The sequence below is a fragment of the Toxotes jaculatrix genome, chromosome 12 (assembly GCF_017976425.1).
Source record: "Toxotes jaculatrix isolate fToxJac2 chromosome 12, fToxJac2.pri, whole genome shotgun sequence".
NCBI lineage: Eukaryota > Metazoa > Chordata > Actinopteri > Toxotidae > Toxotes > Toxotes jaculatrix.
The window spans coordinates 21,835,243-21,858,293 of NC_054405.1; the positions used below are offsets into that span (position 1 = coordinate 21,835,243).

Consider the following 23,051-nt stretch of genomic DNA (forward strand, 5'->3'; position numbering starts at 1 on the left):
AGATGAAAAAAAAATTACAATTTTATTCATGTAAATTTAAGGATTTTACACATACTTAAAAAATGTACAACTTTATATGTCCTTGCAGAATAACACACCACTGAAGATACTGTAAGTTCTCTTAAATGCACAATATAGAAGTTGAAGGGTCAACTTTTTTTTCCTACTCTTGAGTTGGCTCTTTAAAGTGTAATTCTTAAAAGTTTGATAAATGCGCACGGAAGAGTAGACTCGAACGTGTTAATTGAGGCTTTTATTCTGAAGGTCCTAACAGGAAGTCAAACTTGTTTGTTAGCGTCTCTGTGACACTCAGAACGGTACAACTGTTGCACAGCTGAGCCAGTCTGAATATTACCCAACTCCTGGAGCTGTCCTGATGTCCGAGTAAGACATGTTGTTCAGCCCAGCGGGTTTAAACGAATGTTTACGCGAATGGGAGGATTTAGAGAAGGGCTACCAACAAATCCAGGTAAGTTTAACGGCGTTATCTAGCTATGGTTCACCCGTGGAAGTGTGCCCCTGCCCCGGTAAGCTAACATCCGGAGTGGGTTGGCACACAGGCGACAGTGGGATCCACCCTCAGCAGCTAAAGATAATTGTACTGTGACAGCCAAGAGAAGAACAAAAACAAAGTGAAAGGTCCGGTAGATTACAGTGTGGACCACTGCCTCTCTAGGGAAGCACCAAATGAATCCTTGTGCGTTTGTTCGATGTGTTTAACCAGGAGTCTCAAAGTACACAAAAAGGAATTAACTCAGATCAAATGAGGATAACCTGTCATTCTGCAGGTTATGCTTTGTTTATGTGTTACTCTAATGTTGCCACAGTAGTGGAAAAAGTTTATGTCAGCCTTAGTGGGGCCCCTTTTATTTTTTTACTACATCAGCAAATAAACCCACGCATCTTTATTGGCCATTACGGTTATCAGTAATGAAGTGTTTGTAATGCATTTAAGAAATAAGTCTGAATTCTCAGCATGTTCCAACTCGCTTTTCTCCACATACATTGTCATTATTGTGTGAAACTTTAACCATGAGGTTTTAGAATATTATTTTTGTCACAGTTTTTAGGTCTTCCTTATTCCCTGAGCATAAGACCAAGGTGGAAAGCCATCCTACACTTCTCCGCTCCTTCGCTGAGAAGGGATTACTGTTGCTTAATTTCACAATGAAAGAATTAGACTTGACTGGAATGAACAAAGGGTCAATGAGATTTGAACAAGTGCCAGGCAAGTCTGTTGCAGCACAGAAGTAGTGTAGTAAATCTTGCAAAACTCAAAGGCACAATTCATATACAGTGTACTTTCAAAAAGTAGCTCCAGTATTAAAACAGAACTTAGTCTATGTCCCAAAACATTTCTGGTGAGAAATAGTCTGTCACTATTTATTCATGCAGCAGCAACAGTTTGCTTGTAATACTAGTAAAGTTCAACTTCTGCAAATAAAAACACGCTTCCAGGATTTTGGAGGACCCTGCACCTGGTGAGCATCAATGTGGAAGACTCACTGGCATCTTTTATGTGTCCTTTGCAAATTTGTTTATAAAAATGAATTCAACCTTTTGGCATTATACAACACAACTTTACATATTCCTCTGGAATTTTTTTTCCACCTCCAGGACACTCATCGTCTGTACAAACATAAACTTGAAGAAGTGGCCAAGCTGCAAGACAGCTGCTCCGCTGCTATCGCACGTCAGAGGAAGAAACTGAAAGAGCTCTCTGCGTCACTAGATCAGTAAGTATTGATCAGGGATCAAATCAGGCAAGGGTGCTGGATAGCCTCAATAGATTAACTCAGTGCCTTTTCGTAACAGCTTCAGTAACTAAAAGGTAGAAACAGTTTTTAGTAGTTCACAACTTGTACCTGCAACATGAGAATGAGGAGTGTCAAATTGAAAATGGGGAAAAAAATTGCAAACAAACAAATACAGTCTGTGCTGTGTCATAAACATTTTTTTCCATGACTAGATGCAAAAAGAACCATCCAACGCCCAAGTTAAGTCCAGAGGATGTGGATTCTATCGCTGAAATCGAAGACTCCATCACAGAGAGAGCAAATGCTTTCTCTGAGATGGAAGCTTTTCTGCCAAAGAAGAATGGGTAGGTTTGATTCTGTCTCATAATAAATTATTTGTATTTATTTTCCATAGTGCAGCAAACATGAAAAATGTCAGAGTAAATGATTGTAATGTTTAAGATGTTGGTTCTGTGAATGACCTACACCTCTTTCTCTTTAGGTTATACCTCACTCTAGTTTTAGGAAACGTTAATGTAACACTCCTCAACAAACAGTCGAAGTAAGTCACACTTCATGTTAATTTCCTTACAACCCTAAATGTCTTTCAAAATAAAATAATGTCACCATCACATCAATATAATTTCCCTTTTCTTCGCCAAAACAGATTTGCCTACAAAGATGAATATGAGAAATTTAAACTGGTCCTCACGGTCATCCTCTTCGTGTTCTCCTTCACGTGTCGCTTTTTGTTCAGCTACAGGTCAGATTCCACACGCACCACATTACATAAACTAAACTTTTTGGTAATGAACCCTTAAATTCGGCTATTGTGTGGCTGGTCCGATCCAGTGTTGACACTGACAGAGGACTACTGCCTTCACTGCACAGCTGTTGTACACTGACAATGTGGACGTATAAATGAGTGTGTTGAATTATTTCCATTATATGTGTAAATTTGGTTGTGCGTTACTTCATCATGTGTCCTTTTTGTTTCAGAGCCCTCGATGCCCTGTTCAACTTCCTGTTGGTGTGGTACTACTGCACACTCACTATCCGGGAAAGTATCCTCATCACCAACGGCTCAAGGTCTGCAGCAAATTTACTGCCTCCACAATTTTTATTATTTTATTATTTTATTTTTATTATATTAATAGTAGATAAACTGGTAAACTGATAAACCGGCTTCCTTAAAACCTCACAATGTAGGAAGGTGCTTTGAACCCAGAGGCAGCAAACCTGTAATTAGGTGACTCTGAGTAGATTCCTTATAATGTTCAGACCTACCTTCATTGTCAGTCCTCCATGTTGTTTCAGGATCAAAGGTTGGTGGGTTTTCCATCACTACGTATCGACCTTCCTGTCTGGAGTCATGCTCACGTGGTGAGTGATGCTATTCACATTTTTGAAAGGAAGAGTTTTACACTTTCACAACTGTATAAAATGTCGGGAAGCAGGTGAGAGGGTTGGGTCTGATATTAAAATATCTCAGTGCTGTTTTAAAAATATATGTAATGAACTTGGTGGCCTTGGAATAAGAAGAAAAAGAAATATTTATTCAAAGTCGAATTAAAAGCATCATAAACTTTGCCGTCAAAGTGCTTTGGCTCTTGTCTTAATTGTGCTCTATTCTAACCAGATGTTTTCTTTGTTCGCAGGCCTGAAGGCACTCTCTACCAGATGTTTAGGAACCAGTTCCTAACATACTGTCTGTACCAAAGTAAGAGATTCAAGCTGTGTCCCAATTCCTCACCACATACTTAATCTACATTATGAAATATACACTATATAATAAGATTTTTTTTCCATGCTGAAGACGTGCTTTAAGTCAGTCTTATAAATGTCTAAATATAATCGTGTGCTGCAGATCGTCATTTTTTTCCTTTTCATTTTGTTTCATTTTAGTAATGTTCAACTTAAAGTTTGCTTCTCTGAGGCAAATAACTCACAGCTGAATAACTGTATGACTGATATCTTGGCCAACAGTGAAGTCATGGATGCACTTGTGTTTGTTCTCTGTTCTGTTTGCAAAGTAGGCTTTGTCCAGTTCCTCCAGTACTACTACCAGAGTGGCTGTTTGTATAGACTCAGAGCACTGGGAGAAAGACATAACATGGACCTTACAGTCGGTGAGTGCAGTCTAAACCTCTGTCAGTCTCCAGTTTGTTAGCATATATTTATAGTTGAATGACTCTGGAATAATACAATGAGAAGGGGCTCAGATTACTTACAGAATTGCCAAAGATATATTTAGGGTCATTTAGGAACAGTGTTGCCATTATGTAGTTTGTCCACCAGAGAGTGCTCATGAGTTAAGTTTTAGCCACACCAGTAGCATGGCTTGAGGGCTGGCAATGTGGGTTAACTGGTCCGTCCACCACTTTGGTCCAGAACAAAATATCTCAACAACTATTAAATGGATTTCCATGAAGTTTGGTACAGACATTCATGGGCCTCAGAGGATGAATCTTAATGACTGTGGTGACCCCACCTCACATTTTATCTCATGCCATTAGTAGGTTCACACTAGATTCACAGAGTCGCTAGCATGGCTTTTTTTATTTATTTATTTTGAGGAGTTCTTTTAAAAAATGTTTATTAAATTCTCAAATCTCACTATCCACTCAATACACTACTTATTATGTATCTCACATATTGGCTATGTTCACTTCTTGTCTTCTTGTCTCATATCAGCTGTATATTTCATTATATGTCATGTCTATGCATGTCTCCGTCTCTAATGATAATGACAGATTAAGTTCAGTTACTCTTCTCTCCTCTCCTCTGCTGGTGTTCAGAGGGTTTCCAGTCCTGGATGTGGAGAGGCTTGACCTTCCTCCTTCCTTTCTTGTTCTTTGGTCAAGTGAGTAGCATCTCTCTTAATAGTGCTCACTGCTTACTCTTGTCAAGGGCTCATTAATTAATTTTTTTGTTTTTAACAGAAATTGGTCATTGCCTATACTGAACATGAAAAGATGATGAAATTCAGATTTTAAAAAACAAAGCATAAAATAATAGAGGAAGTTCTTTTGCTCCAAAATGTTGTTTTTAGTTCATTTTTGATTGTTTACTGTTCCTCCTCTTGCAGTTCTGGCAGCTTTACAACAGCATAACACTCTTCAGGATGTTCCAGCTCCCGGAGTGTAAAGAGTGGCAGGTTTGTTAATGTGCACTCATTATATGTGCAGTCATTATATTTGACCTTCAATTTGATGACTCATTTCATCTTCATGTGTCATCATTTCCTCAAACTGTCAAACTGGATCAAACGATGTTTGATCCATCTGCATGGTAGAAGTGTAATTAATGTAAACCCTCATCCCAACTGACCTTAACCTGATTGACACAGTCTGACAGATATGTCACACCACTTCTTAGAGTCATAAGTCAAATCAAGTGAAAACACGCAGACATCATACACTTGCTGCATGAATCAGCTGAACACATTCCTGAAGTGGTAGAAGGATTTCACTGTTTAGATTTCAGAATCATAAAAAGTTGATCCTTCTCACTTCAGAATCACCAGACTTTTTTTTCAGTGAAAGTAATCCAACGGAAAATATAAAAGTTAAAAATAAACAAATAAAAGCAATTCGCTCGACTTGACTGTGGACAAGGTGAAGTTAGGGACCAAAAGAACTTTTCAGAGTTTTGTGTTTGTGCTTTTATCTTTCTAAATTTTTAATGGAAACTTCAAACAATTTTTTTCATCTGGACATGGTGAAAAATACGTGGTTAAAATAGAATTAATGTAATGTAATTAATGTTATAAATGTTACGTATATTATGATGATGGCCTAAAACAGCTGAACAAATTCCAGTATACAGAAATGAATTCAGACGTTTTGGTGTAGTAAATAGATAAAGGTAGCAGCTTGTGTGATACCACATCCTCTGTATTTAAAGTTCTCAGAGTTGCAAAAAGCCTCTGCCTGAGCTATTTATTTATGTATTTATTTATTGTCCCGTGGTGCAGGTTTTCATGTGCGGCTGCTCTTACATGGTACTCTTCATGGGAAACTTCTTCACCACACTGGGTGTAGTTTACCAGAAATACACGAGCAACCAGGACAAGTCCAAGACCTTTTAAAACTGGAATAATCTGTTTATGGGACAGAAAGACGTTACCATAGCTCTAATATTCTCTTTAGAGCTCTTTATCAATGTTATGTCCGTTGTCCTTGTGGACCATTTACATGCAGTGCTACTCTTATCAATGTCCTTTTTATTTCAAGTCCTTTTGAATTCATATTTGCATAATTGATGCATGGCCAGGCCATAGAGATTTTCTCATTGTCTGGTCAAAGAAACAACAAAGAAACAACTAAGGTTGTTATAACTCGGATAAGGAAGTGTTACTGAATAAGCAAAGAATGTTGTTTGCATTGTATTTATGTAGGGAAACCTTCAGTTTGTCGCTCAGCAGCTGCTATTCATTTTAGCCTTACAGAAAGAGCTTAATAAAACACTCCTCCAAAGCACCGCCGGTTCTTGTTTTCTGTTTTACAGCAGGTGACTTTATGTTATAGGTGGTGGTAGAAACTGTGTTTATCATGGGTGAATATGTTTTATTTTGTCACTCTGATGCAGCTACTTTGATGCCTGCAGGAGGGAGATAAGATAATTCTGTTGCTGTAGCATGAACATTCAGTGGTATAAGATAAGGTATCTGATAAACACCTTACATACCTATAATGTTTTCTTTGGTATAACCTCATCCTCACTGACTGCTGTGGATAACATCTACAGTCTTTGCTTCATGTGAAAATGTACTGAAGCATTTAGTGAATTACTGCATTACACCAAAATGACCACAAGGTGAAAGCAGTGAATTGTAATAGCAGTGAACACTATCCAGGTCCTTCTGTATGTGTAAATACACTGAGCAGATTTCATCCATCACAACTTCAAATCTTTTCTTTATCTTTAAACAAAACTCCTCAAACCTCTTTTTTTTAATTTGAAGTCTTGTTTTACGGGGAATTTGGGACTCGTTTTTTCAAATGGATCACATCTCATGAGGGTGATTACAGTCCACCATCTGGTGCAGGTGGTAGGACTAGTAGTAATGAGGAGGTGTTGAATTATGGTGATTGTTGTTCGCATGCCACCAATGTCAATCACCAATTTCACTGAGTGAATGTTACTAATCAGTAAATGGTTCAGAATCAGTTTGAACTAAACCGTTATCAGGCCTCCGTGGGAAGACTAAAGACTCAATGCCAACATCTACATTTAAAACTTTTTTAATGTTTATCTGGACCCTCTAAAAAATGTTACTATCAGTCAACTACAGCAGATGGAATAAAGAACAAAAGGTTACCTGTGTGTTACTTTTGTTGGTTACCTAGTTTTGCTTTCAATGTGGACACAGGCCCAACATACTATAATATTAAAGGCCCACAGCCACTGTAGTTTATTTTTAGTCAATCCCACATACACCATCCTCCTGCTGTAAACATTCACTTGTGCATCAGGTGTGTTGTAATCTGCCACTGAAAATAGTCCCGGATAATTAATGTATTTCTTCAGGTTGAACTGATGTTTGCTAAAAGCTACACCAGCTGTTTTAATACATTATTTAACCTAATTTAAAAATGAAACTATATACTTGTGACCCATTTATATCTTTAGTAGGAATGAGTGAAGTAGGAAGGAGGACCTTGTTGAGCTTCACACTTGGAGAGTCCTGGTGGGGCGCTGTTGCTAGTCTCTGCAGTGATGTGGTACTGTGGTCTTGTTGTGGTGACAGCGCCCTTAGGGGTTGTCTGTGGCTGGGTGTTGGCGACTGGCATTTGAGAACACCTTAGTGATTTATAGTGATGTTTATAAGCCTGTTTATTTATATTTTCTTTAACATTTAAGAGTGTAACATTTGTAAGGTATTGTTTCAAATCCTAGAGGATCTTTCACGCTCTGTGCTTCTTATTGCACTACCCTCTTTGCTTTTTGTGAGGCGTCTACATGCTTTTGCATTTTTGCTTTGGAAAAATTTGTTAACTGAAAAGCATGCGAATCTATGAATATACTGCCTAGGTAAAGGTGTGCTTACACCCTCACCTTTACCTGAAGAGGAACACTTCTGGTTGAAACATTGTCATGTAAGTGCAGAATAGAAGAAGATAATAAAATGCATTAATTTAATGAAATTGCTGAGAGAGAACACTTGTGTATAACTTGAATTGGTTGTTTAGTTTTAATGTGTTACTTTGGGCCCAAAGCCCAGATGAGAGGGCAAGGTGATCTGCTTAATTAATCTCTGGTGTTTTGCAAGCCCATAAGGAAATGTTTGAATAGATGTCACAATAATAAAATCTTCACGAACACCATCGTCATTATCTTCATTAGTATAAAATTGTTACAGCACAAGGTCTTATAAGAAAAGAAGAATAAAACCATTTCAATAAAGCTGCATCTCTTGAGCTTTATGATTTAAACATATCTAGAGTAGAGGCACAGTGCCAGAACACAAAGCAGGATGGAGAGAAATTTGCACATAAGATCAGAGGGAATAATACCTGAAAAATTTAAAATAGAAACCAGCCTCACTTCCAATTTATTACAGTAGAACTCCCCCCCCCCCTACCCCAGCAAAAAGTCTTGGATGAGTTAGTGCTGGAGGGCCAGAGAGAGCGAGGCAGGGCTGAACAAACGGGACGAGGAGCAAAATGAATGGGGTGGTAGACGGGGAAGAGGAGGGCTGGGTATTCTCCCAGCCTGCACCTCTTTCATCTTTCTCATTAAAGCCAGAGCAGTGGGGGCCGTCAAGAATGAGCCCAAGGACATGGGGATTGGGGACTGAGCCTGAGCCTCACATTGGGAGGTGGAGAAGGAGGGAAGGGAACAGCCAGAGCAAGCAGACGGGCTGCCATGTCAAACCTTCACCTTAAACTTAACCCACCTCCCTCTGGGACCCTGATAAAGACCTCTTATCTGCACTCTGCATCTCCCAGGCCTGGAAACAACTCTAGCAGCAGAAGCAGCAGCAGCAGCAGGAAAGATGAGGAGGGGGTGTCAATGGTTGAGTAGGTCCAAAACACACAAGCCTTCTCTCAGAGAACGTATATGAAAGAGAAGGGCAGTGCTGATGAGGTTCCATCTGGGACAGATTAAACACGAGGCGAGGAAAGGAAGTAGTTCATGACAGAAGAGGTGACTGTGAAGAAAGAAGTGGAGTGGAGACATAGTGGTCTCTGAGTGGAAAGCTTACAGTGGTAGTGATTTATCTCTGTGTTTTGTGTAGCTTTCATTTCAGAGCCTTGAAATCTTGTTATTTTATGGTAAGCAGTGCGTGCTTCAGTATGATTTATGTCTTCAGATGTCTCAAGAAATCTGAGATTGTTCAGGCTGAGTTTAGTTTTTGCCACAACATGCTCACACCCAGGTGTCTAAAGTTGTAGCTTCCTCATCTAGCCTGGCACATTTCTCTCTTTATCAGTGAGACACCTTCAATGGACTGTTTGACGCTGGAGACATCAGTGACCTGCCATCTTGCAACACAGAGATTTAGCATTAGTCAGTTTGATTCTGGTGTGTATGTGACTTTGAATCACATTGCCCTCATCTGCCCAAACGATAAAATCTTAAGGAGTAAAACCTTGGAAGTTTGGATGAATCCAGGCAGGTGTGAACATGTCCTAAGGCCCATCAATTCTGGCACCAGTCCCGCCTTCTTTCTCTGTAGAGGAGAGTGGGAGTCACTATCCAGACCAGCAACAGCCAGTCTGCAATGTTTTGGATCATCTTCTTCAATATACAAGTGTATGGATAGGATTATGTGCCCAATCAGAGGAAGGGAAGTACGCATATCATTTAAGCAAACGATTCAACAAAATAAGAGTCATATAGAAAACACAGCTCTGTGCTCTTACAGCTATGAGACTCAGATCTTTCCACCTCCTCATTAGTAAATGAAGTCCCAAGACAGCAACTCCTTCACTCTTGAAATATGAACTGAGTGCTAAATTAAATATACATATTTAATAAGAGGGGAACTCGATTACATCCACTTGTTAAATGAGAGCAAGAGAAATGGAGAAATCTAAGAGAGAGAGAGAGACCTTCATGGCCTGCAGAGTGTGAAAGAAAAAAGAGAATTCATCTTTATTTTAACACGGCTCTTTGGGAGTAACCCTAGCAGGACTTCCCCCACTCTGTCGAGCTGATTACACACATTCTGGCTTTCTGGGGGTTTGCACTGCAGGTTCCTATAGCAACCACAAAAAGCAGACAGTAAGGAGCAGTCTTGCTTGCCATGCGCCTTAACATTTTTACCTCTTTTTGAACTATCAAACAGCATTTTGGAACAGACCATGTGCTGCCAAGCGTCTTGGACTGCTCAAAATATTTCTTTGTCAGACTGGAGTCAGACCTTAAAATCCAACCAGCCCAGTGTGGATGAAAAACAGATAACTTTTACAGTACATCACATCCATAGATAATGTAATCCTGCTTTTATGAATGCATGGCAAAGGTATCATGCGCACTATTTTAGTGATATTCACACAGACGAGTACTTTATTAATTACATTACATCACATATATATTTGTATTTTCATCTTTTATATCTTTTTATACAATATCTTCATTTAATTTTCATGCAAAAGATTAATTTGACACATACACAGTACATTTATATCAAAACACATCCAGTGTTAAATGGACTGAAGAGCAGCTATACAGGCAAATTAAATCTTTGACCTGATGATGGCATCTTTTTGCAACAGATCTTTTTTCCAGAAACAGTGTCTGTGTTACTCTGCATAATCCACAAACCTCACTGTGAGTAAGCCTTTGTGCTCAGAGTGAGGACTGTGGATTATCCACGAGTGACAGACAACATGTCTGTATGTCATAGTAATAGTAATAGCATGAGTCTCAAGTACATGCCTGCAATCAAGTACCTGATGCCAGCAGGTAGATACTGTACCAGCGACGGGCAAGAAAAGACTGTCTTGAAACGACAAGTAAGTTCATAAAGTAATAAAAAAAGTTGTGTCTGACTGAAGCTGGAACAGAGAAAGCTGTTGTCATCCGAAGGAGATGATCTACTATCTACTACAACCCTTCCCACACAGGAATAATCTGATTTTGGAGATAGCTTTTAACTGAAGAGAGCATGATAATTCTCCAGAACTTCCTTTTAAAGTTGAGATATGAATTCAGGATCATACCCAGTTTCCTGGCAGTGGGTTTGACACAACAATCTGAGATCTCGGTGTAAATCAAAGGACAACACCATCCACAAAGTTCAAAGTACAGGACAGAAATCTGCTGCCACTCCTTAACTAAATTTCATATATGTTAAAACACAGACTTTTATGATGCTGGTTAAGGTGAAATTTTTCATTGTCACTATCATTAATGTTCCTAAACACACAAGTAAAAATGAAATGAAGTGAAAAAGTCTTTTTTTGATCTGTAAGTAAGACTGAATTTCACACCTGCAACTTACAAGGTAAAAAAAAATATTGACTGGCCCTTTCACATAAACAGCTGGAGAGCTCAGCTGGCAGTGGTGAAGGTATACTGGCAACACTTTTAAGTCTGAGTTGAAGGGAGTTTAGATAAACACAAACTTTTAGTTCAGTGAGGCAGTTGTGTTGCCCAACAGTTTATCCATCCATCCATTCAGCACTTCTGTGCAGAGTCTCCAGCTACAGTGCAGACTGCCAGATGTGAGATTTTAGAAACTGGTAACCTCACTGTGACAAAAAGACAAAAGGACAAAAAGGAGGATGCTGCACACGTTCACTGCACCCGACCATTGTTAGTAATCTAAAATAAACAGGACACAAATGTCCATATAAATAATATGGAGACAACATTTACATACGCCACACCTATGTCCCGCAGAGTCCTTGACCCACATATTGGAAATATTTGGCCCTGAGGGGCAAAAAGATGAACAATGAAGTGGGTCAATAGGCCCACTCCCACACACACTGTGTGTTCTTGTAAGCCAGATGGCCAATTTGGTCTGAGCCAAGAGAAAATTAATCACAACACATTTTGTCCTCCGTCTGATTGAATGCAATCACCCTGCAATGTGCAGAATAAACACCCCGCAGCCTCCTGCAGTGCACATTCAGCATCTCAGGTGCTGCATGCTCACCAAACACGTACATACACAGTGGTCCATTGTGAATCACAGGAGGAAATTCTCGCTTTGTCAATGTGGCAGCATAGCTGTCATTTTATGATGGAGTGTTGCAATTTACCTTTTTTTTTTAAGTACTCACTTTTCTTATGTGTACAGCTTTACTTCAGCCAATGATTTCCAGAAGTGGAGAACACTTTTCCCTGAATTTGTGGCAGCAGTCTGGATTTTAAATGTACAGCACAGAAGGAGCACCAGGCTGTGCAGTGATTTTTTTGTGTAGTGGCCACAGTCAGGACTACAGGTCCGTTGACACCATCGGGCCCTGGCAGGGCAGTGCATCTAATATGACAAAATAAGAGCAAAAAAATCATCTTGATTGTCATTGAAGCTGCAACACACAGAGGTGACAAAAGAAGGGACAAACTCCACTGGTATTTTGATGGTGGTGTCTCTGTGGAATTTTTTGTTCATCTTTAATCTTTTAGTATTTTGTCTAAACAAAAAAAAAAAACATGGTCAGCAAAGTCCTGCATTATATAAACTTGTCCTGAGGTCATTCAATCCCCATATTGACCTTAAAGGGTCACAGTGGGGCAGCAGTCTCTCACAGCAGCCTATCAAGCATTAAAAAAACCTGTAATGGGGATGGATCGGTTGTTTTCCATTGCACTGATGCTGAGAAGCTGCAGTTGGTCACATACTTGCTGCAGGAACAGATTTGAGCAGGTACTTACAATACTGAGGACTTTAAGAGAACGGGGGTCTGCAGGGCTGAAACATTCACATTGTTCACACACGAGCCCCCACACTGTGACAGGTTTGAAATATCACATCATTGCTTCTGTTGCCTTGTTGAAAAGCTTTTCTTTCCAACGTCCTGTTTATTGCCTTTGTTTCCGTCTTTTTTCAGTGCAAAAAAAAGAATAAAAAAAACGGGCCTTTAAAGCCTCCATTTGCTTCAGCTGTCATTGTTACTTTCACTGCAGCCATTGTTGGTGAATGCTGATCACTGCTATTTCCAGTTTCCCCTGGTTACCATTTCCCTTTTAAATCATCACGAGCTCCCAGGCTGAGCTGAGGTGTTAACAAGCAAATAAAACACAGCAGCAGCAGTGAGAATACACACATCTGTAGCAAAGGCTCTAAATAAATCCAAATGATGCTTCATGCTCTTTCTGCTGTTACATTACAGAACTTATACTTGTGTTCTTGAAAACAGGAATTAATAGGACAGAAAGAAAAGAAAGTGTTTTATTAGAACCTGCACACCTGCTTATTCATCCAATTATCCAAACAGCCAATCATGTGGCAGCAGAGCAATGCCTAGAATCATGCAGATACAGAAAAACATCCAATGAGCAGCAGTTTTGATGATGAGAGAGGTCAGAGGAGAATGGGCAGACTGGATGGAGCTGACAGGAAGGCTACAGCAACTCAGATGACCACTCTTTACAACTGCAGTGAGTGGAAAAGTATCTCAGAATAAATACCATATCAAACAATCATGACAACCAGAATCTCAAAGCAACGTGACAGGAATTTTTAAAACTCTGCAATAGCAATGCAAAACTTTGCACAAAAGTATAGAAAATTACACACCACAGCTGAAGCTCACTCCCCATGAATAAAACACCAAACAAAGCCTAAGTGTAATAAAACAGTATAAACATAAAGCTGGCAGCTGCAAGATGCGTCACACTATAAAACTCATGCTGGACAATGCAACCACCAGTTTGGTTGTATAAAAACATCATTTCGAGAGGACGGGGCTGACACTCTGCTGCAAAACTGAACCTATGGTACAACAGTGCAACAACAAACCAGCACAAAACAATGAGCCTCCAGTCGTAATAACTGTTCTTTCAGCTAACTCAGTAGTAAGAGGTTAAAGAGAATGTATGTATGTGTGTGTGTGTGTGTGTGTGTGTGTGTGTGTGTGTGTGTGTGTGTGTGCGTGTGTGCGTGTGTGCTTGCCGCAGGACCACTAATAGGAAGAATATGCAGAACAAGAACGAGCTGATTGTGTAATCAAGCCCACTAAATACTGTCAGATGATCAGTGAGGATAAAAACCTACAAACACACAGTTTTGACCTGGACTTCGATACTAACCCCCCCCCCCCCCCCCCCCCCCCCTGATTTTAAATGTTGCAGCTATGGACGGCGTGAATGGTGAACACCTTTGGGAATACTACACACTTGACTTTTTTATGTGATTGGATGATTGAATGGTTTAAGGTTAATGGCGTTAGCAACCGCACTTGGGGCCGTCAGTCAAGTTACAGGGGGCCAATTTCAAGGGGCCAATCTTGACCCTGTGTAACACGCTATTTAATGTATAAACAAGAAATACCATCTCACATCAGTGAGAAGTTTAAAGGTCTGTCAACTGGTCCGCTGAGGACACTGCTTACATTTTGTGAATTTATATTTTAAACCCTCCAGGAAAGAACTCTTATTTCGTGTCCATGTAGCTGTAAACAGCTCAAAGTGCTGCCGACATAATGTGGCTGAGGAGGGCGGGAGTTAAAAGCTGCCTTATCAGAGCTGCCTGAAGGCCCCAGCTCTTCTATTCAGACACTTTTTTTTCTGAATTAAATTTCACCAGGATTACTGAACATGTGTAAATATTCAACAGCCACATCATTAAAGCAATGCTATTTATTGTATCTCTACCGCTGCTCATAGACTGTATGGCGGAGCCTCACTGCTTTCATTAACCCTCACGGTGTAAAGCCCTTCCCACTGGTCTGTAGCAGTCTGTATCTTGAGGTTACACATTACGACCCCATTTTTACCTGGGTATTAACATGAGATATGTTTTCTGGACAATGGCACCTTTTAAGAGGCCTCTGCTTTTAAACTTGGTATTAATGAGCTGTGTTGCTTTCTGATTTCTGCCCACATTGTGACACCCCAAGACGGTCAAAGGCATCTGCAAGGCGGCTTTTCTGTAGCTTTGTTGACTAGGTTGAAGTTACTTGTACCATCAGAAGGGAATCAGAGTCAGTGAAGAAGCTTGGCTACACCTCCAGATCTGTGCGCACACAGAAATGTAAAAAAGATTTGTGGTTTTGAAGGAATTTTTTTTAATGAGCAATCATTTCTCAGTCTGCAGAGTAAATCTTTGCGGCTTCTCCAGCTATCACGTGGATTGCCAGATATGGTTAGTGAGCACAGGTTTTGGTATGTGTCCCTGTACCGGCATCATGGTACCAAACCTGACATGACAACACATGAGGATACACCGTCACTGTACCTGGCAGATACCAGCCAAGAAATAGTTCCAGTATGTAACCCTGCCTAAAAACATAAATTGTAATTTTTATATCTCTGTTTGTTATGAGACAGCTCTGCTGTCTCTGGGGATTTGTTGCTTTTGTTTTCCTTTTTTGTCTCTCTGTGTGCATGTGTGGGTGCGTGTGTCTTTGGTGTGGGCGTGTCTTTCAGGTTGTGGATTCCTGGGCGGCTCCTCCCCACTCCTTCCTCCTGCTCAGGGTGATTGCGCACACCTGTGCGTAATTGGGGCGCAATCCGTTTCCTCACCAACTATAATAGGCTCGGCGTTCCTGTCCTTCCTCGCCAGTTCGTTCTGTCGTCTACAATGGTAACTAAACGCTGTGCTTTTCTCATCGTGAGCATTTTTGTGGATAGTCATTCCTTGTTGTACTTTGTTCTCCTCACTCCCTCTAACCTCTCTGCAGTTACCTGCGGTTTCATTCCCACATTTTCATTCATCGCCGCTCCAGCCGACTCTGCCCCCCCCCCAAAGTCATTTTTTCTTTGTTCCTCTTTTGTTTTAATAACTGTAAATAAGCTGGTTAAATCGCTTTTCTCCTCACCTGTCTGCTTTTGGGTCCAGGCCTGATTAATAGACTCCCATAACAGTTTGTGCACAGATAAAGCAAATAAGATACAGCAAGTTATTTATTGAGCTTTGGAAGTTTGGCTTTTTTTTTTTTTTCATTTTGAATGGAGCCAGTATACTCTGCTCGATCACTACTACTTGATGACAACCATGCTGGAAATCAGATGTGTTTGCAGTTGTTCCGAACAGGCCACACTCAGGGGTGGAATGAAAAGCTGGCCAGCATGGAGAAGGGTTAGACATGATCTCATTCAAACATGGAAATGGCAGAATATTTTCAGACACAAACAGTTGCATAACAAATGAAAATGAAGAGCCAGAGGGAGAAGACCTTGTTGCTTTCTCAAATTCAATGTCGGTTTACAGTGATAGGTTTACAGTGATGTTTGGATAAGGCCCTCCAGATCTGGCATCAGAAAGGTGTGGGAGAAGGATGTTTCTGAAGCTGTTCTCATCTCAAATAAACTCACTTCCCACAATGCTGATTATTTTTGCACGATTGAATGATTCATTCATGACTGATGGAATATGGAGCAAAATGTCTTACAAGTAAAGGAAGACGTCCGCATACCGTAGCACAGCACACACGAAAGCGGTTACAGTCTCTCCATTATGTGAGTATAAAATAGATGGCACGGTCCTCGATGTCTTGTTAATGTAATCAGAGAAGAATGAATGTGAAGTGTGCTGTCTGCTGGTGATTAAGAGCTGCCCTGACAGAATTTTGATTCACTACATTTGGGAGCAATTGGCCACCTGGGTCCCTCAGACTGCTTTAACCAAACCCTGCACTGTGTCTATACGGAGTCCTGGCTCCGCCTCGCCTCTCCCTCCCTCTGTGCCCTCAACGAGACACTGATGTGTCTGAGCTGAGGTGTGCCAGAGTGATTCATTAGTTCATTAAGGCGTCTTGTGGCCATAGCAACAATCTTTCCAAGGGGTCAATGGTAACATGACAGTCCCCTTCAGGGCAAACTCTGTCACAAGATCTGAACAATAGCAGGAGGTAAAATCAGTTACCCCTCCCCCAAAACATCCAGAGGTCCCATAACCTATTTATGCCCTCTGCCTTACAAAAACACACACAAATGAACACATACACACACCTCCACGCGAGCACACACAATGCTACAACAATAATCAAATCAGAAATTCTGGGTAGTATATCTAATGATGGTTCATATTTGTTCCAGTAAGCCTCCAGGAAATTTCACCACTGCTAATGCAAGGTGAAGGCACAGTTGTTTGTTTTGTTTTTTTCAAATCAAATTATTTTTCTTGAATAATGAACACTGTTTGATTATACCTTAATAAACATATCATACATTTCACATTTATTAATGCACAGTTAAGCCAGTGCTTTTAATAACAAATCTGCTGCCAGTGTTATCATTTTATATTTTATTTTTATATTTTGCTGAATTGGATTGTTCCTCTCATCCCATGGCCTGTTCCCATCACTACTACTACTCCAACAAGTAGAAGATGCAGCTTAGTCACAGCTGAAACCAGCAGCCTTGAACATATTAGGGTTAAATTGAGTCCACCACATCATAGGCTCTTTTCTCTCCGCTGTAATCATTACAGTAATAAACATAAATGGCATGGTAATACACTGTACAAGTAAAGGCCCATCCGAGCAGATTTTACCACTGTTCTATCCACCTTTCTTTCTTTTCTTTTTTTTTTTTAGTATATTGCTATTTTCAGTCTGAATACCAGCTTAGGCCGTAAAAATAGTTAATACACACAGGAATCCTAAATGATGTAGTTTCTGGCCGAACAATCAGCCTGTTCCCATTTGAAGGCTTATTAGTGTGATTGCTGTAATTTTCTTTAAAATGTAATAGACATAAATCTTTTTCCTCGGTCAGAACAAACAAGTTTTTAAAATCCGTTTCACAAACTGTGGAGCGTGCCCTTGAAGCCCCCTGGCAATTTTTTTATTTTTTTTATTTTTCTGGTGAATGGCGTCCATTCTGACATTCCCACCCCTTCCTCTGACAGTGTCTGTTCAAACCATTGGTCCTTGACTTCGTCTGGCACCCCTGTGGTGAAACACTCTGCCCCCAGTCTGTGTGAGCAATGCAGCCAGTGTGTGGGCTCACTTCAGGCTGCAGAGACATGGATGATCTACTTGAGCATAATCTCCTGACTACTTCAAAGTCTTTTTTTTTTTTTTATGCCAATGGATGATTACCCGTCTGTTGGCCTACACAAGAGCACAATTTGCATTTCATTTCTACTTTGAACTCCTCATAGTCATCACAGTTGTACTTGTGTAGTATTCATGTACAGTACATGGTACACTGCAGTAAACCCTTTGTTACTTAGCATGACATCCTTTTCTGAAGAGTGTACTGAGAACGTGTTGTATTAGATGTAACTCTAACTTACACATTAGCAGTGGTCATATGTCAGAGTCAAAGCTTTTTTGACTGTCATCGTTATTTCAGGATATTAAATGTTGAACGAGCCCTTGATTTGACATATAAAGGTCGGGCAGGGAGAAATAAATACACACTACTGGGAAATGTGGGATCCAGTGCTTTTGGAGTTCAGCCCATTCAAAGTAAAAGTCTGAATATCTCTGCTGCATCAGTTTTGACTTTGTTATTTTACTCTCTTCTGTGAGTCTCCAAACTGCATTACAGTGCAATACTAAACCCTTGGAGTAACCTCTTTGAGTTTATATGTAGTTCTAATTCTTTTCTCCTTTGTCTCCCAGGCACAGAGGAATGATTTGAGGAATGACTTCTGTGGTTACTGGTGTTAACAACAGGTATGGTTGAATCAAACTAAGTTCCCAGAATTGTTGAGGCAGCAAAGACTCTGAGTAGCAACTTTGTCCAGTGAATCATTTTACAGTGCAACCAAACAAACTCACACTGTTTTAATAGAGTAAGTCAATAAATGGGCCTTTTCCATTATGCCAGGGCACAGTACAACGAGCTGGTTTCCTTGCTGAGAAGTTTGAGGTGTGGGGGTGTGCATCGCCTGCGTCTAACAGTTTGCTGTGACTTTGTCTTCTGAGGCTTCCTGTTCCATTATTTCCTGCAATATTTAAAACTGATCTGGTGTCAAAAATATTTTAAAAATTAGCATATCTTGCTTTGTAGATGTAGACATGTTTGGTGAATTGCCACTGCCAGTGCGACAGGTTGGTGGCAAATTCACAGCATTTCTAGGACTGGAAAACTCTGTCAACACTGAAAAAAAAATGACAAGATGTAAAATACTTTGAATGGAAGTAGTATGAAAAACAGGGTCTAGTTTCATGAAAATCTTGAGTGTCTGTTGATTCTTAATCACTATAAATAATAGAAAAAATATTTCCATTGTCTTTGTCAAGACAATATGCCCTCTCAGATCAAAGTTTACATGAAAAATATAAATGACAGTAAATAAAAAAACATGCAACATTACAGCCAACTTTTCAAAAATACTCTCACCTCAACCCCTCAGTATGTAAAGGGTTGACAGATTTTATCTGATCCTCAGCCTCATTTCAACCTAATTTTTCAGAAAAATGATTTAAAACACAGCACATTCAATTTACCCAGAAAATTGTCAAAAAAGCGCAGTTAACTTGCAAATGGATCAGTAAAACCTCCCACGCCCTCTTCCTCTGCATAACAGTACTAGAGATGGCTGGGATAAAGAGAAAGAAGAAGCAAAAAAAAAAAAGGTGAGGGGAAGAGATATAACAAAGAGGCACAGCTGATTTAAAATACAGTAGAAGAAAGATCTGGCGGGGGGGAAATCATCTTTTTTTTTCTGCCTGTCCTCTCCATTACAGGGGCAAAGAAATATTTCAGATGGGGTTTGGGATTTCTTCCCACTTCAAAGGCTACTTCTGGTTTCTGACTTTTTTTCCACTCTTACATAAAACAGACTTCATTTCCAAAGGCCAGCGATATTTGTGTGGCCCAGCCTTCATGTCTGTGAGCCAAGAATTAAAGAGCGATGTAAAGATTTTTACTGCAATATCACAGCATCCTCCCCCCAAGTCATTATGACTTCAGAACTGTTTCTGACTTGAGTGCTTCACATAGCATTTTTAAAAAGCCCGGTGCAAGGAACATTTACTTCAGTTACCAAGTATAAAATGAACAATATTTCCATATTGAATAGCATAAAATAATGACTCTAGAAACACGACAGTGTTTGATGTTCACATTGCTTTATTCTGCTGCATATTTTGTTAAATGGTTGTATTAATTCGAAGACTCTGACTTGAAGCTTCAGTGTATCGAGGGTTTTCAGGCAAAACATTTTTCAGGCAAAAAGTTCGTGAAATCTGACTGAAAAAGTCGAGTCAGGGTGGAGTAATGAGAGAGCGTGGCTTCTTGGGATGCCTTCGGTGGGGGGCACATCTTGAGGGGATAGCATGAACACCCGGCATGTTATGCTCTCCTAGTGAAGCTCCATTCCGATGGCAGGTGAAAAGACGTGGCTGGCCATGCCATCTGTCACGGACATAGCACATGCCCGTCCACACCCTCTCCGGGACAACAGTGGAGTTAGCAGTGAAAATGACTTCAGTGCAGAGGGAATTTAGATGGAAGAGAAAATGAGGGACGTTGGCAAGGAGGCAAAAACATATTTGAGTAATGAGCAAGAATTCAGCAGATCCTCAGACAGAGGATGGCAGACATACTTTTTATCTATGATACAGAGACACTCCTGTTTCCTACAAGCAGTCATCACTGGTTTATTTTAACTATGACCACAGTTTTTACCTGTAGGTAGTTTAAGAAAAAATAGAAATAGAAAAAATGTAAAATAAAATGTTACCAAAGAATCCAGTTAGACAGAAATAACATTTTTGAACAGTGCAAGGTTTTAGGCATCAGAAGGGGTCTCAGCTTAGATTTCTTGGGGAATGTGGTAACTAGGGCATGCTTCAGGGTAAGGAGGAGTGCATAGTGAGATACTGGTGTTAACAAAAGAGAAAATGTGTGGGCCAACAGTTGCCTTTTTCAGGAGGAGCCTGGTTAGAATCATGTCTCATGAGTAAGGGATAGATGGATTTCACAAGAGAGATGGTTTCTTCCAGAACGGAGGGAACTTGGCACAAATCCAAACTAAATATTCCCTGATATGAGGTGCGAGATACACTTTTACACATCTGTGCAGCTGCTGCAGTCCTCTTTTCAGCATGAAGCTCATATTAGGTTTATTTTGATCTGACAAATGCTGATTGAGTTATGATTCACATGGATACAAACCTAGTATAAAATCTAGAAATAGAAGTCACTCTGTCAAACTAGAATGTTCACTAATGCTCTTAACCAAAAGCACAGTTTCATATCTAAGTTACGTACTTCTTAAAACTTTCATCTCAGGCCATGTTTGTGATGAGGAATCACAAGTACAGATTGCATCATTTGAAAATACATTTGAGATAGTCATTTTATCTCTACATTACTCTGAGCAGGCCAGACCCGAAAGAAAAGAGATCAAACGTATTATATATATATACTATTGTTTATTTTGTGCCACCTTAATCTCATCTCACTGTGACAAAATCCATTTTCAGCGGAGCATTTTTCCTAACACTGCCCTGGAAACTGCTTGTATAAATCCACATTGACTTCACCACACACAAGATAGGAATGTTTTCAAACTCATTGGTCACAGCTGTCTTCAATATAATTTAATGTCAAGGCGTGTTTGCTTAACCTACTTAATAACATTAATCTGTAAAGTGATCGTAAAAGCTTGGCTCATGCTGTAAGTTTGTAGCAGCAGGTAACAAATCCTGTTTATCTTTTGTTTGGGCCTTTGGGAAATTGAGACAATTGAGTCATGTTTTTGGTTGTGCTGTGTTTTGGCGATTAATGATTGGAAGTGACAGTGCACAGGTCTTTTTTACTTCCGGCTTTATCACTGCAGACCGAGTTCAGCAGAGTGTCACAGTTTCACAACATGAGTGCCCCACTTACAGTATGTGTGGAAGCACTCTCTGGTTAGCCTATAGTGGGCTATATATATAAGAGTTCTGTAACCACAAGATTCTCGTCTCCATGTCTAATGCCTGTACGGTGTCCGCAGCTGCAGGCTCATGTATGATGGGGTGTGGACAGCTGGCTGACCGACTCCGGGAAGCTTTTCTGCTGCAGCTGTTGAGCAAAGGTGACTCTACTGTCAGAGATGAAAACACCAGAAGCCCGCTCACTTTATTGGATGAAGTCCAGTGTATCTAACCTTTGCTTAGCCTTTACTATGAACAATGTATTATATGCAACATGGCTGATTATTTTTAATTATTTTATCCCTCTTTTCTTTTATTCGTTCAGTGTTGAAAGATATGGTAATACCTGAATATATTTTTCCTGGAGAAAATGTGTGGGTGTGTTAGAAATAGCTGGAAGAATTAGAAAACCTAACATTTAAATGGTTGCTAAGGTGTTTAAAACTGCCACATAGTCAATGGTGATGATAGTAATATTGGTGGAGGTCTTTCCTGTAAAAAGTTGAATTTGCAGTAGTTGTAATGCTGTAGCATCAGTGCCAGTAAATCCAGACCAAGAGCAGTGTAGAGACTCCTTAAACAAGTTGCATTTGCCATCAGCTCAACAAACAAACACTAAGTTGCTGTCTGTGCAATCACAGTCAAGTGTCAACACTTTAATCCACAAAAGTGAAAACAACATGAGTGCGGTAGCTCACAGTTAGCTTGTTGTTATTTCCATTGTTTTGCACTTGTGCCTAACACTTGTGAACTATTTTATTTAGCGTTAAGATGTTTAAGAGTGCATCTATAAGAATCCATTGGATTTTACAATCAAATTTTCAAATACTAATCATATATTTGCATGTAAATCTTAATGCGTTTGTAACTACAGTGGTATAATAAATGCAGTGGAGCACCTCATACCTCAAAATTGTACTTCAACACTTTCTTGCTCAAAGTTAAATGAGAGGATCAAAACCACTCCTGTGTCTGTATTATTGTTAGCATTGGAAGTGCTGGTGGGCAGACTTCATTACCTTTGGACGGAGCTAAGCTCACTGCCTGCTGGCTGTAGATATGAGAGTGGCATCAGTCCCATTTAGACAGTCATCAGCATATTTCCCCCAAATGTCAAAAGATTCCTTTAAGTACTAAGTGTACAGTTTCTCCATGACTACAAAATGAAAATACTCAAATTCCAAAACTGTCGTTGTAGTATAAAAATCTGGGGCCACTTCATAAGCAGCCCCATTTGACCCCCTTCCCCTTTTAGCACATCCATTGTCAAACCTGTACAGATCAGCAAGTAAAGCCATGCATCTGTAGTAATGAAATGTTTATAATGCACTTAAGAAAGTTTGAGTAATCATTCCTCATGATACTGTTA

The 23,051-nt window shown here is 39.9% G+C and overlaps 1 protein-coding gene across 2 annotated transcripts; it reads left to right on the forward strand.

The window, feature by feature from the left end:
• The first annotated feature begins 302 nt into the window (after nt 1–302).
• LOC121191248 (ion channel TACAN-like) lies at nt 303–6,217 on the forward strand. Of its 2 annotated transcripts, none has more exons than XM_041052411.1 (12): nt 303–469; nt 1,618–1,736; nt 1,970–2,101; nt 2,239–2,298; nt 2,404–2,499; nt 2,736–2,825; nt 3,054–3,119; nt 3,395–3,456; nt 3,770–3,865; nt 4,535–4,599; nt 4,825–4,893; nt 5,713–6,217. In XM_041052411.1, exons 1-12 carry the CDS (start codon nt 392–394, stop codon nt 5,824–5,826), a joined length of 1,047 nt encoding a protein of 348 aa, XP_040908345.1. In that variant the 5' UTR covers nt 303–391; the 3' UTR covers nt 5,827–6,217. The 2 variants fall into 2 exon arrangements, with proteins under 2 accessions (XP_040908345.1, XP_040908347.1); XM_041052413.1 differs by having other exon boundaries at nt 3,773–3,865.
• The last annotated feature ends 16,834 nt before the right edge of the window (nt 6,218–23,051 follow it).

Bases quoted from the DNA above. Each gene is read 5' to 3' on its own strand.
- LOC121191248 (XM_041052411.1), top strand. From the start codon at position 392: ATGTTGTTCAGCCCAGCGGGTTTAAACGAATGTTTACGCGAATGGGAG. The intron at 1,737-1,969 runs GTAAGTATTGAT...TTCCATGACTAG, and splicing joins CTCTCTGCGTCACTAGATCA to ATGCAAAAAGAACCATCCAA. The intron at 3,866-4,534 runs GTGAGTGCAGTC...GCTGGTGTTCAG, and splicing joins TAACATGGACCTTACAGTCG to AGGGTTTCCAGTCCTGGATG.